The sequence below is a fragment of the Ambystoma mexicanum genome, chromosome 1p, assembly GCF_040938575.1.
Source record: "Ambystoma mexicanum isolate Mex_15411 chromosome 1p, UKY_AmexF1_1, whole genome shotgun sequence".
NCBI classification, from domain to species: Eukaryota; Metazoa; Chordata; class Amphibia; order Caudata; family Ambystomatidae; genus Ambystoma; species Ambystoma mexicanum.
In genome coordinates, this window is record NC_090921.1 from 701,534,210 (window position 1) to 701,547,662 (window position 13,453).

At 45.3% G+C, this 13,453-nt stretch overlaps 1 protein-coding gene across 3 annotated transcripts in view; it reads right to left on the reverse strand.

Annotated features, from left to right (window-relative positions):
- The window catches only part of DAP3 (death associated protein 3), a 996,586-nt gene that overhangs the window by 805,939 nt on the left and 177,194 nt on the right, over positions 1-13,453 (reverse strand). For all 3 annotated transcript variants that reach the window (XM_069650015.1, XM_069650007.1, XM_069650021.1), the window contains exon 3: positions 9,341-9,466. In XM_069650015.1, coding sequence (XP_069506116.1) covers positions 9,341-9,466 — 126 coding nt within the window. The remainder of the gene's footprint in view (positions 1-9,340; positions 9,467-13,453) is intronic.

The following is a 13,453-nucleotide window of genomic DNA, read 5'->3' on the forward strand; positions in this document are numbered from 1 at the left end:
CTTGTTATCACAACTCTTTAATGGAAGGTCATCCCGGTATAGCCAAGACCTCAGAAAAGATCAAGCGCTACTTCTGGTGGCCGTCTTGGAAAAAAGATATCAGAGACTTTATAATGTCCTGTGGAGTATGCGCCCAAAACAAGAGTCAAAAGGAAAGACCAGCAGGCCTCTTACGCCCTATTGACATCCCACCTCGCCCTTGGCATACGCTTTCTATGGACTTCATCACCGATCTACCTCCATGCTCCGGATACAATACGATTCTAGTAATCGTGGACTTATTCTCCAAGATGGCGCATTTCATTCCGCTCAAAGGCTTGCCAACAGCAGCAACTCTGGCCCGAGAATTTCTCGAAAACATCGTCCGACTGCACGGTTTTCCTTCGGTTCTAATTTCGGATCGAGGTAGTCAATTTATTTCTCATTTTTGGCGAAGTTGCTGTCGGTCGGCTCAAATTGATGTGAGACTATCGACCAGTCACCACCCTCAGACCGACGGACAAACCGAGAGGACCAATCAAACTCTGGAACAGTATTTACGCTGCATGCTGCAACAAACTGAAAAAACTTGGAAAGATATCCTTTGGATAGCCGAGTATGCCTACAATAACTCTGTCCATTCGGGAACTGGGAAAACCCCGTTTTTTCTTTTGTACGGCAGTCACCCTCGAACCTCGGAGTTGGATCCCCTCCAAGATCTTGAAACACCAGCAGTAGACTACCTGCATTCTACAATCACCCAAGCCTTTAAGGAAGCTGTTTCTCACCTTCAAAGGGCTAAAGAACAATACAAGAAAGGAGCAGATCAACATCGGAAGGAAGCCCCTCACTATCAAGTAGGGGATCAAGTCTGGTTATCCACCAAATATCTATCTCTAAAAGGGCCACGCACATTCAACCCAAGATACCTTGGTCCTTATTCCATCACTACCATAGTAAACCCAGTAGCGGTCAAGTTGGACTTGCCCCCGCACATGAAGATACATCCGGTCTTCCACGTCTCTCTATTAAAACCCGTGCAACCTCAAACCCGACTAACCAAATCTCCAAAACCTATCCTAGTGGATGGAGAACTCGAGTTTGAAGTCAAAAGCATTCTGGACTCCAAGATCTCCAAATCTAAACTATTCTACCTAATTGACTGGAAAGGCTACGGCCCCCAAGAGAGATCCTGGGAACCTGCTGAATATGTCCACGCTCCTCGCCTAATCAAAAGATTTCACCGAACATTTCCTGACAAGCCAAAACCCCCGGAGAAGCCCGGTTTGGGAGGGGCCTTGAGGGGGGGTACTGTCATGATCTCTGCTTCCAAAAGGTCAGGGTTTTCCCAACTCCCTTGGAAGCAGATCCATAACCCAGGTTCCGAGTGCCAACCAGTCCCAATTGGGACCTTTTGGACCCAGTCCTGGCGCCAGTGGCACCAGGCTCATAAATATGCCCAGTCCCAGCGCTGGAAGCGCCGGGCTCATAATGCTTGGGTGGACTTACCTTCAGCAGACCATGCTGCTTACTTGCCTGCCAGTTGAGCCTCTGATCCTCTTCTGTTTGGAACTACTTTTCCTGTTGGGTGGGGCTGGAGCCACTCCCTAGATTCAGAACACTGGAACTCTTCTGGAAGGCAGGAACTCTTTTCTTACCAGGAACTCTTTTCTTACTTAGGCGTGGCTGTGGAAGGAGACACCTAAGCACTACAGGAGGCTATTTAAACCACACCCGGTGGATGAATCTTGCTTTGCGTTATTCTGCAACCTCTGCAGCAGAACGCTCATCGTGTCTTCTGCATCCGGTCCTGGGCCTAAGGAAAAAGGCTTACCATCCTGAATCCAGTCTTCAGCAACACCTATAAAGACAAGAAAGAACAGGTTAGCATTCCGGCATCTGAAAGGCAAAGGCTTACCATCCTGAATCCAGTCTTCAGCAACACCTATAAAGACAAGAAAGAACAGGTTAGCATTCCGGCATCTGAAAGGCAAAGGCTTACCTACTCTTCGTGCGCTCCGGAGGTCTTCACACTGCATTCCGGCATCTGAAAGACAAAACAAGGTGCGTTTAAAGACATTGGGGAACTTTAATACTCACGTGCCATTACTCCTTTCCACATCTAATCCAGTGGGTATTCCGGCACCCTGCAGCCGCTCCGAACTCGTACCTGCAAAATAAAAAGACAGTTAGAGCGCATAGTGAAGCAGGCAACAAGCGCTTACTTACGTGCTTCCAGGCGCTTCTATTCATCACACGGGCTCCATCTTCAACTCACTTTAGCCCGTCATCCGCCATCGCCGGAACCCTGCAAAACAAGAGACATCATTACTAAAGACTTTAAAGACATTTGAATGACTCGAAACTTACAGTTCGTGCAGTAAACGACGGACAGCAGTCCTCTGAAGTCAAGAGGCCTGCGCTACCTATCCAGTGAAGAAACTGGTTACAGCACCCTGCCCCGAGGCAGATGGAGAGCTCGGCATTCACTTACCTAAGGTGAGAGCGTTAACCTTTGGGGGTCTACAGGAGAGGAGAAGAGGAAAGAGATAGGGACACCCCAATAACCCCAGTTCATTAACCCCATATTTTCTATCTGCAAACATCTTACTCTACACGTCAGGCATACAGTGCACAGAGGTCCAGCCCAAAGAGCCAACCGGGTGCTACACATCACCTTTGAAGATACGGTAGTCGCCCAGTCAAGACCGGCGCCTCTGCGAGAATCAGGTGAGCGTTACACACATTCCCATTGATGCAATGTTGGTCATGTTATATCCCAAGTATCTCAGGGATGATACATGCTCCAGTCTCTTGTCCCATGGCCCCTATGTACATAGTCTTTGGTTTAGAACCCCTGGAAAAGACTACTTTAGACTTTGCTCCATTTGGTGACATATTATTGGCACGAGAGTACTGAAGAAACAAATAAATCTTGCAATGTAGACCCCTCGCCGTTCTGTCAAATAGAATAAACTCATCGGCAAATGCAAGCCAGCCTAGTCTCAGTCCATCAAGCCTTGCCGAAGAAATGGCTGATCCATGCAACAGAGAATAGATATCACATAGATAAAGATTCAAAAGAATTGGAGCAGGCATGCAGCCCCGTTTTAGTCCTACATGTGTTTTGATCACAGTAGAAAGAGAACCCTCCTGGGTCAGACGCACCCTCAAAGTAGTTCCTGTGTGCAAATGAACAAGGAGTTAAACCATCTTCCTCTGAATATGAATTTTTAGGAGTTTGGTCAACAACATCGTTCTCACGACGCAATCAAAGGCGGCCACGTCCGACGAGGCCATGTATACCGCACCCACTTGACTATTCTGAACATTAGATAGAAGAAGAGCAAGAATAGTAGCATTGAGAGAGGTCCCCAAGTATTTTCTAAACCCCACCTGGAACCTGGACAAAACACGGGACTGATTAATGATGGAATACAGATCCCTCAAGAGCAAGATTGAAAACCCCTTGCTTGCGGCGTCAATGAGAGCGATCGGCCTATAGTTTGTAGGGTCAAGTGGGTCGTCCTTTTTGAAAATCGGAACAATTAATTGGGTTCAAGACATAGGAATAACATGGGTCCTATATATTTGGTCAAATAAAGGTTGGTTAAGAGTGATGCCCATAAAGAGGGGAATTTTCTTTTAAAATGAAAGGGGGTATGCTGTCGGGCCCCAGGGCCGTGGATGGTTTTAACTGATAAATTGCCCAACTAATGTCGGCTTCCTCCCAAGGGCAGCTGCCACCAATAACAGGGCCCAGAACAAGGTCATCAAGTTTCGAAAAAGGTTCAACTAATGAGTATTTGTTCTTGTAGAAGTCCACCCATGTCTGTACATCAATCTGGGTAGATCCCAAAGTATGATTAATGGTGGCCCAAACTGTTCCTTCCCTTCCATGTAACTTGAGCTGGTTATTCCTTCAAATGCAGATCTATCTTTGGCGATCTGATCAACTTCTTGTTGGACTGACATAGCTTTTTGTTAGCCGTTATAAATTCTAGTGTAGACAGCCTCTGTTTCTTTAGTGCTTGAATATTTTTACGTTTTAGTCTTAGACTGCATGGTTCTCAAGTCAAAGGAATGTCTTAACCCAGTGTTGTTCTGAAAGGATTTCCGCTGTACAATCGAACTCACACAGTCCATAATAATTTGATACAATGCGTTAATACGTTCTTTGAGTGAGCAATTATCCAACTCCCTGTTCCCCAGCATCATGAGCTAATCAAAGAAAAGATGGGTAAGCTTTGCTACCATCCTGTGATTCCATTTAAGCGTAAGCCCACCTCTGTTAGGTGAAAGGCAAGCTAGGTCAGGTCTTAACTCAAACGTGTGCATGGGTAGATCCAGGGAGAAGAGTAAAAGCAAGTGAGCCCGCATAACAGAATCTACGTGGCACAGGGGACCACATTTTTCCCTTAGGGTTGAAGAAATATAGAAATAGTCTGTTCTCGAGGTTAAGCCACCTCTGCTAATTACAGGCCGGTTAATCTGTACTCACCCCCTCCAGGTAACACATGTCCTACTCCCCCACAAAACAGTCCCAGCTCATCCCTCTTGACATTGTACCTTCAAAAAGTAGGGGTGGCATCATCTATATAACGCATCGATCCCTCTGCACAGTTGGAATTGAAATCATCTACACTATTAGAAGAGGTTCCCATCTCCGATTGCAGTTTCATGCTTGGAGTTGGGCCCTCAAGTCAGCATATGCCAGGTTTGCATGCTCTAGCATACACTGTGTGGTGTGGTGGGGTGAGGAGGCAGACAATGTGGTAACATTTTGGCTATAGACTTATCAGCAAAAGGAACAAGAACCTATCTTTCCCAATTTCTATAAGATTATCCCTACCTAAACAAATACCTAGGGTGCTCCTCATCAGAATGAGTGTCCAAACCAACTACTCTATCCCTACCATTAACAAACAAAAGGATTTTAAAAGCCCTCCACAAGAAAACCAGGAGAATGACTCCCTGGAGTAAGCTCTTGCAACAAGTTCTATTTTACCAATATAACCAGGAGAATGACTCCCTTCTCCTGGTCTACCTGTAGTAATCTTGAAGGCTGTTCCAGTATTCTCTGCTTCTTGCCCGAGGACCTTTCCGGACTTCGGATGCCACGGGTTTGAACTTCACAGTTGCGCAGGACGGACACCGGCTGTTCCTGCTTCCCAACAAAATGAGTCCTTCCTTAGTCTTTACGTTATATAGATGGGCCCACCCAAGCATAAAGTCAACACCCTTGCCTCCTTGGAGCCACCTCATCACATTCTCTTGGTAACAAAGCCTGTGGTTACTCTGCATATTTCCTTGTCTCTTCCTCGTCTCAGTCAAAGCAGACATTGAAGGTGCGATAAAAGAGACTTTAGAACAACAACCAGTAGCACTGTCAGGTTGGATGTTAGATGGCTTTACCAGGGTCATGGCTTCTGGGGAAACTAGTATAAATAGGTCCTTCACAGGACAGGAGTCCTTAACCCAAGGAGGGGAGTCTCTCCCTGTGAGGTTCTGGATTCTACCAGCTCTAGGGGGGGCTATTGGTTAGTGGCCTCACCTCCCTAGCCTCACAACACCCATAAACCCTATGGCTTGCACTGCATCAGCAGGGAACAAAATCAGTCTGACAAAAGCAGAGGGACCGGACATTTGGGTTCCCAGGCTGCCAGGAGCACACCACCAGGGAAGTGAGCAGGCAAGATGGAAAAGCCAAATAGGTTGGGCTCAGATTAGTGAGAAACCCTGCACCAAGATACGTAAAGTGCCAAGAAACAAGCTAGATGTGAGATAACGTCCAGATTTGCAAATATTTCCAAGAACAGAATAAACCCAGTAGAGAGTCCACTAGATCAAATAAAGCAATCTTGGTATTTCCTGATACCTATGCGGGGTATAGTCTAACTAGACTATTTAAATTCTTGTTTCACGTGGGTGTGTGTGTTCTTTATTAAAGTGATCTGTTTATCTCTTCCCTCTTCATCTCTCCCACTCCACCATGTGAAATGATGCATATAAACCTTCATGCTCATATTTATATATGTGGAATTGAAAACTTCAACTATATTATGTTTACATATGTGAAATGACCACAATCTGTATTCTCTGTGTAACGAAACATGTCCATTTTAACCATGTTTATAACCACCTTCTGTTCATACATATTTAACTATGAATAATGGATTAATCACTGATTTGATGTATCACACTTTGTGCACGATTAATCACAAATGTACTGATTTAGCCTTGATGAAGACCTTAAGAGACACACAACACGTGTCAGCTGACCAGACATGTCCCTTTAATAAAGAACACACAAACCCAGAATTGAAATGGACCTTTTTTCCAGTACAAGGTATCCGGGCCAAATCCCCTTCAATTCAATACAAGAGGTGTGGGCAACACCTCCTAGTCCCGTGACCTAGCTGCAAAAACATAATAAGCTCGCCAAAATCACCCATGCTACGCACGTTGAATCAAAAACTAGTGTCCAAATTCCTCTACATTCTACAATGTTAGTTTCACAATGAACAATGTTGAAACATTACTGAAAATTAAAATCAAATGAAAAATAGCACATGGAGAGCTGGATACCATACATCATTACATTAATATCTGTGACAATTCACAGGATCTTGTACATTCTCCCCAGGGAGCGGGGGGGCTTCCCTGTGAGGCTAGGGAGGTGAGGCTGCTACCCAATAGTCTCCCTATGGGTGGCAGAAAGCAGGACCTCACAGGGAGAGACTTAACCCATGGGGATAGGGACTCCCGTTCCGTGAACAAACTCTCTAACCCATTTTCTCTTGGGGCCAAGTCCCTATCAGAAGTCCCTGAAACACTACTGTCTGTTAGGGTAATGTCTCTTCTGTCTTTGATCCACAAATATAACCCAGACAAAGAAGAGCCAAAGAAACTGGGAGAGTAATAACAGCTTGCCTTACCAAAGTACTGAGAAGAGAGGCATAAAGATTATCCCAACAGTAAAGAGGGACTTTGACATTACACTGAGGAGGATCCAGCCAAAGGAAATAAAGAGCGAGAAAGGACAGGGAAATAGAGAGAACAGCTGGCATGAAACCAGCCCAGCCTGGGAAGTTTGAACCTGGAAAAGCGGCACAAACGCTGATCCCCAGTGCGGGGACCTTTCTGAGGATGGTCGGTGGAGCATTGTGATGGAAGCCAAGCTCATAACCAGAGGAAAAGCAAGAAAGAAGCCAGCAGTGGCATGAACTCAAGGAGGTGGACAGTGTGTTCCAGCAACTGCGTGGGAGCCGTGTAGCTCAAGTCTCCACGGAGCCGCGATGACGAAGCCGTGAGTGGCGTGAAGGAAGCAGGAAGCGCTGAAGCAACACTGGTCAGCCCAGTTCCACAGGAAGAACCGGCAACGCAGTACTGACACACATGTAACAGGAGACCCAGTTGGGGCTTGCGGCAGCCCAATAGTCAAGAGAGCCTCGGGAGGAGTCTCCCTCATCACAGTCGTAATCTAAGAGCAAAGAAGATATTACTAAGTTACCTGGGGGCAACCAGACGTGGACTCCCTGCTCACTGCTCACTGTGCTCAGAGAGGCACAGCATCACCTCACTGATGAGGCCCAACAAGGCTGAAACATGTGTATGGGGTTGCTGTTGGTACTCTTGTTCAGAGAGGAATTGCCATAGCATTTCGGTTCTGGACTGCCCACATGGGCAGGACAAAGACTGATGTGCAAATGGATATTTCCCATCTGTGAAAGGTACAGTGAGTAAAAAGCGTGTGCTGCAAACTCATCTCTGAGCAGGTTATCATGCCATGTTCTTTCTGGAGAGGAGCGCCTGCTACCTTTTTTCAAAGAAGATATTAGACAACAAGAGCTGTTTGGAAGTAATCTTCCTCAAGACCTTCCTCTTTGCTTCTGCTTTCTCTCCTCCTCACCCCTGCTGAATCCATGGCTGAAACTGAATCTGCACTGTTCACCTGGCTACCCTCTGTTCTCTGGCCCAGGTCTCCTCCCTGCCAGTTGCACATCTGCACTGACCCCCTGGCAATCCTTGCACTCTGGGGCCGGTTCTGTATCCCTACAGCCCCCTACCAGCTCTTGACACCTGATGTCTTCACTTACCCATTCCCCTGCCACCAGCTGGCTGCACTTCATATTTATTGTTTTTATTAATTACTGTTTATCCTCTGTACTGCACTTTTCCCCTTCCCCTCCACCCCTGCACTTGCGCGAGCTCAATGTCACCTGGCCTTCCCTCTGTTCCCTTCCCTTGCCTCATCGCGCCTTGAAACACTTGTGTATAGGCGCGTAATAAATGCCATGTCATATAACATTTTAAGACAGGGAAGAATTTCTGGAACTGTAAAGAAAGCTTTCAGGTGCCCTTGGGAATATGTGAAAAGACTCTTGAGGACTATTGTAAAGGACTATCCTAAAACAGCCCTCAAGGACGTGCAAGGTGGGTCAGGAGAAGGGAGTCCTGACAAAACTATCTTTGTTGAAGCAGAAGCTAAAAGCAAACAATTGTTTTAAAAGTGATAAAGACTGAGCTCATTCACCAGGAGAAAGGAGTCATTCTCCTGGTATTATTTTCATTTGGATGATGAACCCTTCTGTATAGTAGTGGTAGGGTTAGAGTAGGTTTTGGACGGAGGACAGACACTTTCATTTGGACATACATCCTGACAATGAGCACCAGAGCTGATATTAGTTTAGGTAGGGATAACCCTTTAGAGAGATAGGGAGAGGTATGATCTTATACTTATTTGTTAAATAAAGCGAACATGTCGTTCCATTGTCCGACTCCTTAGTCCACCACACCACGCCACATATCCTTAACAGAACACATTTTTTAATAAGTATACATTTGAAAACGTTGTACTGATTTTTCTTCATTAGTTATCATCAGGTAAAACAAATAATTACATTGTGTGATTAACAGAGAAATATAACTTAAATCCACTGATGCTTCTTCAATATTTAATCACGGCAGAATCCTTTGAATTTAAACCCAGCAAGTGCAGATTGCATGGTCTTTTCTGAAGCAGTACCTACTTATTGAATTTCATAAAATGCCAGACTTTAAACAAGTGCAGTCCTGAAACCATCCTGTAGGTTTTCTGACTGCGCCGAGGAAAACTTGTTCCACCTGGAGGAGACGTGCTGGAGAAAACATGTTTTTTATTTCTTTCAGACTAAGCTATATAGAATACGAGTCATAGACCAAGACTGTCTGGTTCATGCCTTGTCAAGGATTTAAAAAGAGCTGCTCATGTCACACAACAATTTAGTACCACCACACCACACCCAGTATTCTATAGAACATGACTGACAGTATGCCTGATTGCAAGCAGATCAAGGATCAACGTAGCCTGGAAACTCACCGGGTCAGCTTCATTAGTCCGGAAGATGGCCCGCGGGGTCTCAGATGAGGCTTCAATGTGGAGAACAGCTGCAGCATTCGTTATCCATGCCCTTGCAATACCTGGCAGTATTTCTTTAGATTCATGCTGCAAACAAATACAAATGTCACAAAAAAGTCTGTTAAATCAGCGCTATTGGTGCACAATCTAACAGTTGCGCTGGGAGTCCTCTGCATGCCACGCAGTATAAGAAACTACATTATGTTACTGATAGATATGAGAATGCATTACTTACCGTAAAAGCATTTCTGATGATTGTATCTGCTTAGATTCACATGCTGTGCATAGGTCCGACATCCAGTGGTCACTGCGGAGTATTGCATTTTGTTTTTCGTAGTCGAAAAGGGGACGTCGACAAGGCGTGTCTGAAACACTATCCCTATAGTGTTTAGGCATTTTTGGATTGAGTCTTAAGACTTGGTAAGACTCAATCCAAAAATGCCTAAAAGATCCTCAAACAAGCCTTCCCAATGTACATATACAGACTCTAGAATGAAGTGCCTTGTAAACTCGGACTCTTACACTCGGTTAGCTTGTTTCTGAGATATAGCAGAACAAATGTATATTCATACAATTCTTGACGAATACAAACTGAACACATTCGCAGCTGAACTCTGATAACCTAATTCCTGCATCCCTTCTAGTCAACTGATGTTCTACTTAACTTGTATAATGCAATAATTGTTTAATATACTGTTTAATATACATTATGCCTGCTCTTTCTAGCAACTGTGGTGCATTCCCCTATGAGTGTAAGTTTACAATATTTAAACAAATACATAAAATAAGTTCTCTCATGTGCCAATCAGCTTTGCTTGTATAGGTCCACATAACCTCAACTCTCCCAATCAGTGTTGCATGTAGTATTTCTATACTATGAAATTCCTAAAAGGGTCCCCATCAAAGATGCTTATTGTGTCTCCATCATGTGGACGTTTCCTTTAGTAAGAGCTTTCAGAATGTTTTATAACAGTTAAACAGAAAAAGCTTTTCCTAGCACTACCACCATAAGCACTGTGTTGTAGCACCATTCTATAGGATTCCCCTTTATGCTATTCATCTGTGTTACTTTTTTGTTCTCTAAACTATGTTTAACTATAATGGTCCTCCCTTGTATTGCTTATTTGATGGCCATAGTATGCTATTATATTAATGATTCCAATTGCTGGTTATATCATCATAGGATGGAATTCTATTAGGCATAGCGACAGCCGACAAGCATGCACCTCAGTGCTGTGAGATGGATGGCAAAGTCTCCTGCTTTATATACAATGTGGAAGATGTATATAATTGCATGGGCCACTTTACAATCCAACGCTATATTGCACACATAAGGTACAGTAGAAGTAGAAGACGACATTGGGTTTGAGTGGAATATACTTTTTCATGGATTCCCATTTCCTACACACAATCAAGCCACCATAATGTACCTTTAAATGTTATGAAATATGAGTCAATCAGATTTGTTTGTATAGCTAACAAACTACCTGGTAAACGGCTGTAAACTGACGTCTACTGGATCCACCAGTAAGGGACTTAAATACTACATTTGAGACTTTTCCTGGATTTTTGAGGACTAGTTCTCTCTCTAATTGTGTGGCACAGAGATGAATACATCAACAGCAAGAAACACTTACAAGGTTCAAGTATAATCTGTGTAGACTAGAAAATGACTAACCATGCTAGACATGTAATAAGTTAATTACGGAATGTTTACTAGATTGATTCAAACTGGTCCCATTTAATTATAAATATGGACATTTTATAATAGAGATTATACAATGGTGTATACTCTGTGACAAAACCTAGGGCATTGTCACTGTGCCCATGGGGGTGGTGAGGCCTTCCCATGAGGTCAGGGATGAGAGGCAACTACCTGATAGACCTGCTGCGGGTGATACTCAGCAGGACCACCTCACGGGGAGGGAAACCCCCTATGGAACCAGTGATGGCTTCTGGGAGAAATCAGTATTTCCACCCTCCACCCTTACACTCCTATTCTGCACTTCCCAATAACTCTATGTATTGCAGTAGAGGATCCCATCCGCGCAAGACATACTGAAACGAGAAAGAGTAGGGATTACCTAGATGGAGTACTCAAGAAACCGAGACGAAGCAGAACTTACCTAATCCCGACAACTCTGAGACGAACAAGATCTGCAGAGGAATAAGCAGCATACCGCAGAATCAAGGTATGCGCTCCATTTAATGTGGACACTTTAGACATATAAAAAGGAAGGAAGGAAGGACTGCAAAAGTCATCCGATCCTCCGTGGAAGAGCCGTGAAAGCCAGCAGGGTCCAGGAAAGAAGAAAGCAGACCTGTATGCCAAGAAGGGAATGGGAAGCTACGGGGCGGGTCTGAAGTGGGAGAACCACTCGACAGTACCACCAAGAGAAGCTGCAGGCGTTACTTACAGTGAGACACTGCGAGAAAGGAGAACCACGCCACCCAAGGAAACGTACTGCTGCAGAGCCACCGCAGCACAGAGAAACCAAGAGGGTTGGGGAAGACCCAGGACAGTCGCGGACCAGGCGTGAAGGTACGCACGTTGCTGGGAAGGCGCTGAGGCCCCAAGAAGGTGGTGGAGAGCCCAAAAGGGGAGAGCAAGTCAAAAGTACAGGGTCTGGGGACCCTACCAAGGGGAAGAGGCATTGGCTTACCTTCAGTCGTATGATAGTAGTTTGCAGGAGAGTGAACCAAGTCCTTCAAAAGGGAAAGCCATACAAGCAAGGAGAGTCTGTGACCCGCACCCACAAGAAAGCCGAAGACATCAGGTCTGGGACCCTAACCAAAGGGGATAGACTTTGCATACCTTGGGCCACACGATAATACTTGGCAGGTGAGTGAACCAAGTCTATACAAAACCAAGGCCACCCAAAAAACAAGCGAGTCTGGGACCCACGACCATAAAACGGAAGAAGGATCCTCAGTATTTCCTCAGAGTCACAGTACGTAGCAGAGTTATAAGCCAGGTGGGCTGTGCATAACGATAAGGTAGAGGAAACCAGTGGAAGAAGCCATTCCCCCTGACAACTCGAACTGCCAAGAAGCCTGGAAAGGGGGACATGGCAGGAAGGGGGAGGGAGCCATCTCCCCAACACCACAAACTGGGATCAGAGGGGTGGGAGATACCACCATGCCCAAAGAAGCTCATCTGTCAAAGACATCACAGAGAACACAACTATGATAAAAAAAAGTATAGTAACTCACCGTAGTGACTAACGTACTCTTAGTCCATAGTTTCTTTTCCTCCATACTGCATGGATGTCCCTCGCTAGGGACGGGAGACAAAACCACTCTTTGTTCGGCCATTCCCCGCATTAGACCCTGTATGGATAGCTTTGTTAAGAAGTCTTCTATAAGGGCATCATTCCCGTTGAATTCCGATGTATTGAATCGTTCATAATACTGCTTAAAGGACCCCCCTATACCCGGGGTGTCATAACTGTATCCCCTCGTCGGTTTTCATGGCGTTAACCATTTTGCTTTTCTGGGTCTCCCTCAGTTTCCACACCAATATCCTATCCGCCCTATCCCCTTTTTCATAGTATTTTTGCTTGAGGAAAAGGAGTTTTTCTTTTTTTTCGGTCTTACTCAACAATCGCTCCCCAAGTTGGGTCTTGTACTGTTCTAGTGCCACGGACTGCTCCGGGGTGAAAGAACTACCACCCTTCCCGGTTGTATTTGTGCTGTTTTTTTCTCAAAGGGCCTTTTCCTTGCCTTCCCTTTCCCCTTCTTTTTGTGCCCCCGGATATACTGACCTCCCCATTATCATTCAAATCGAAGTATTCCACTAGGTTTCCCAATACTGTTTGAGCTGTTACTGTGTCCGGCAAAAGGGCGCAGTTACATTTTCAGCGCCTATGTAATTCCCCTCTTAGGAACAGATATCGGGCTTCCGGATCCTTGATCGAGGCCTCTATCTTGAAGCCCAGGTCATTGGCCATAACAATCGCCACGCCCCTCTTTCTGGTCTTGTAAGAGGCATGTTACACTTCCCCAAACCCCTCCGCCCTGAATGCCTGGTTCCTTTCCCCTTGTGCAGTGAGTTTCCTGGAGAAAGAGCAGGTC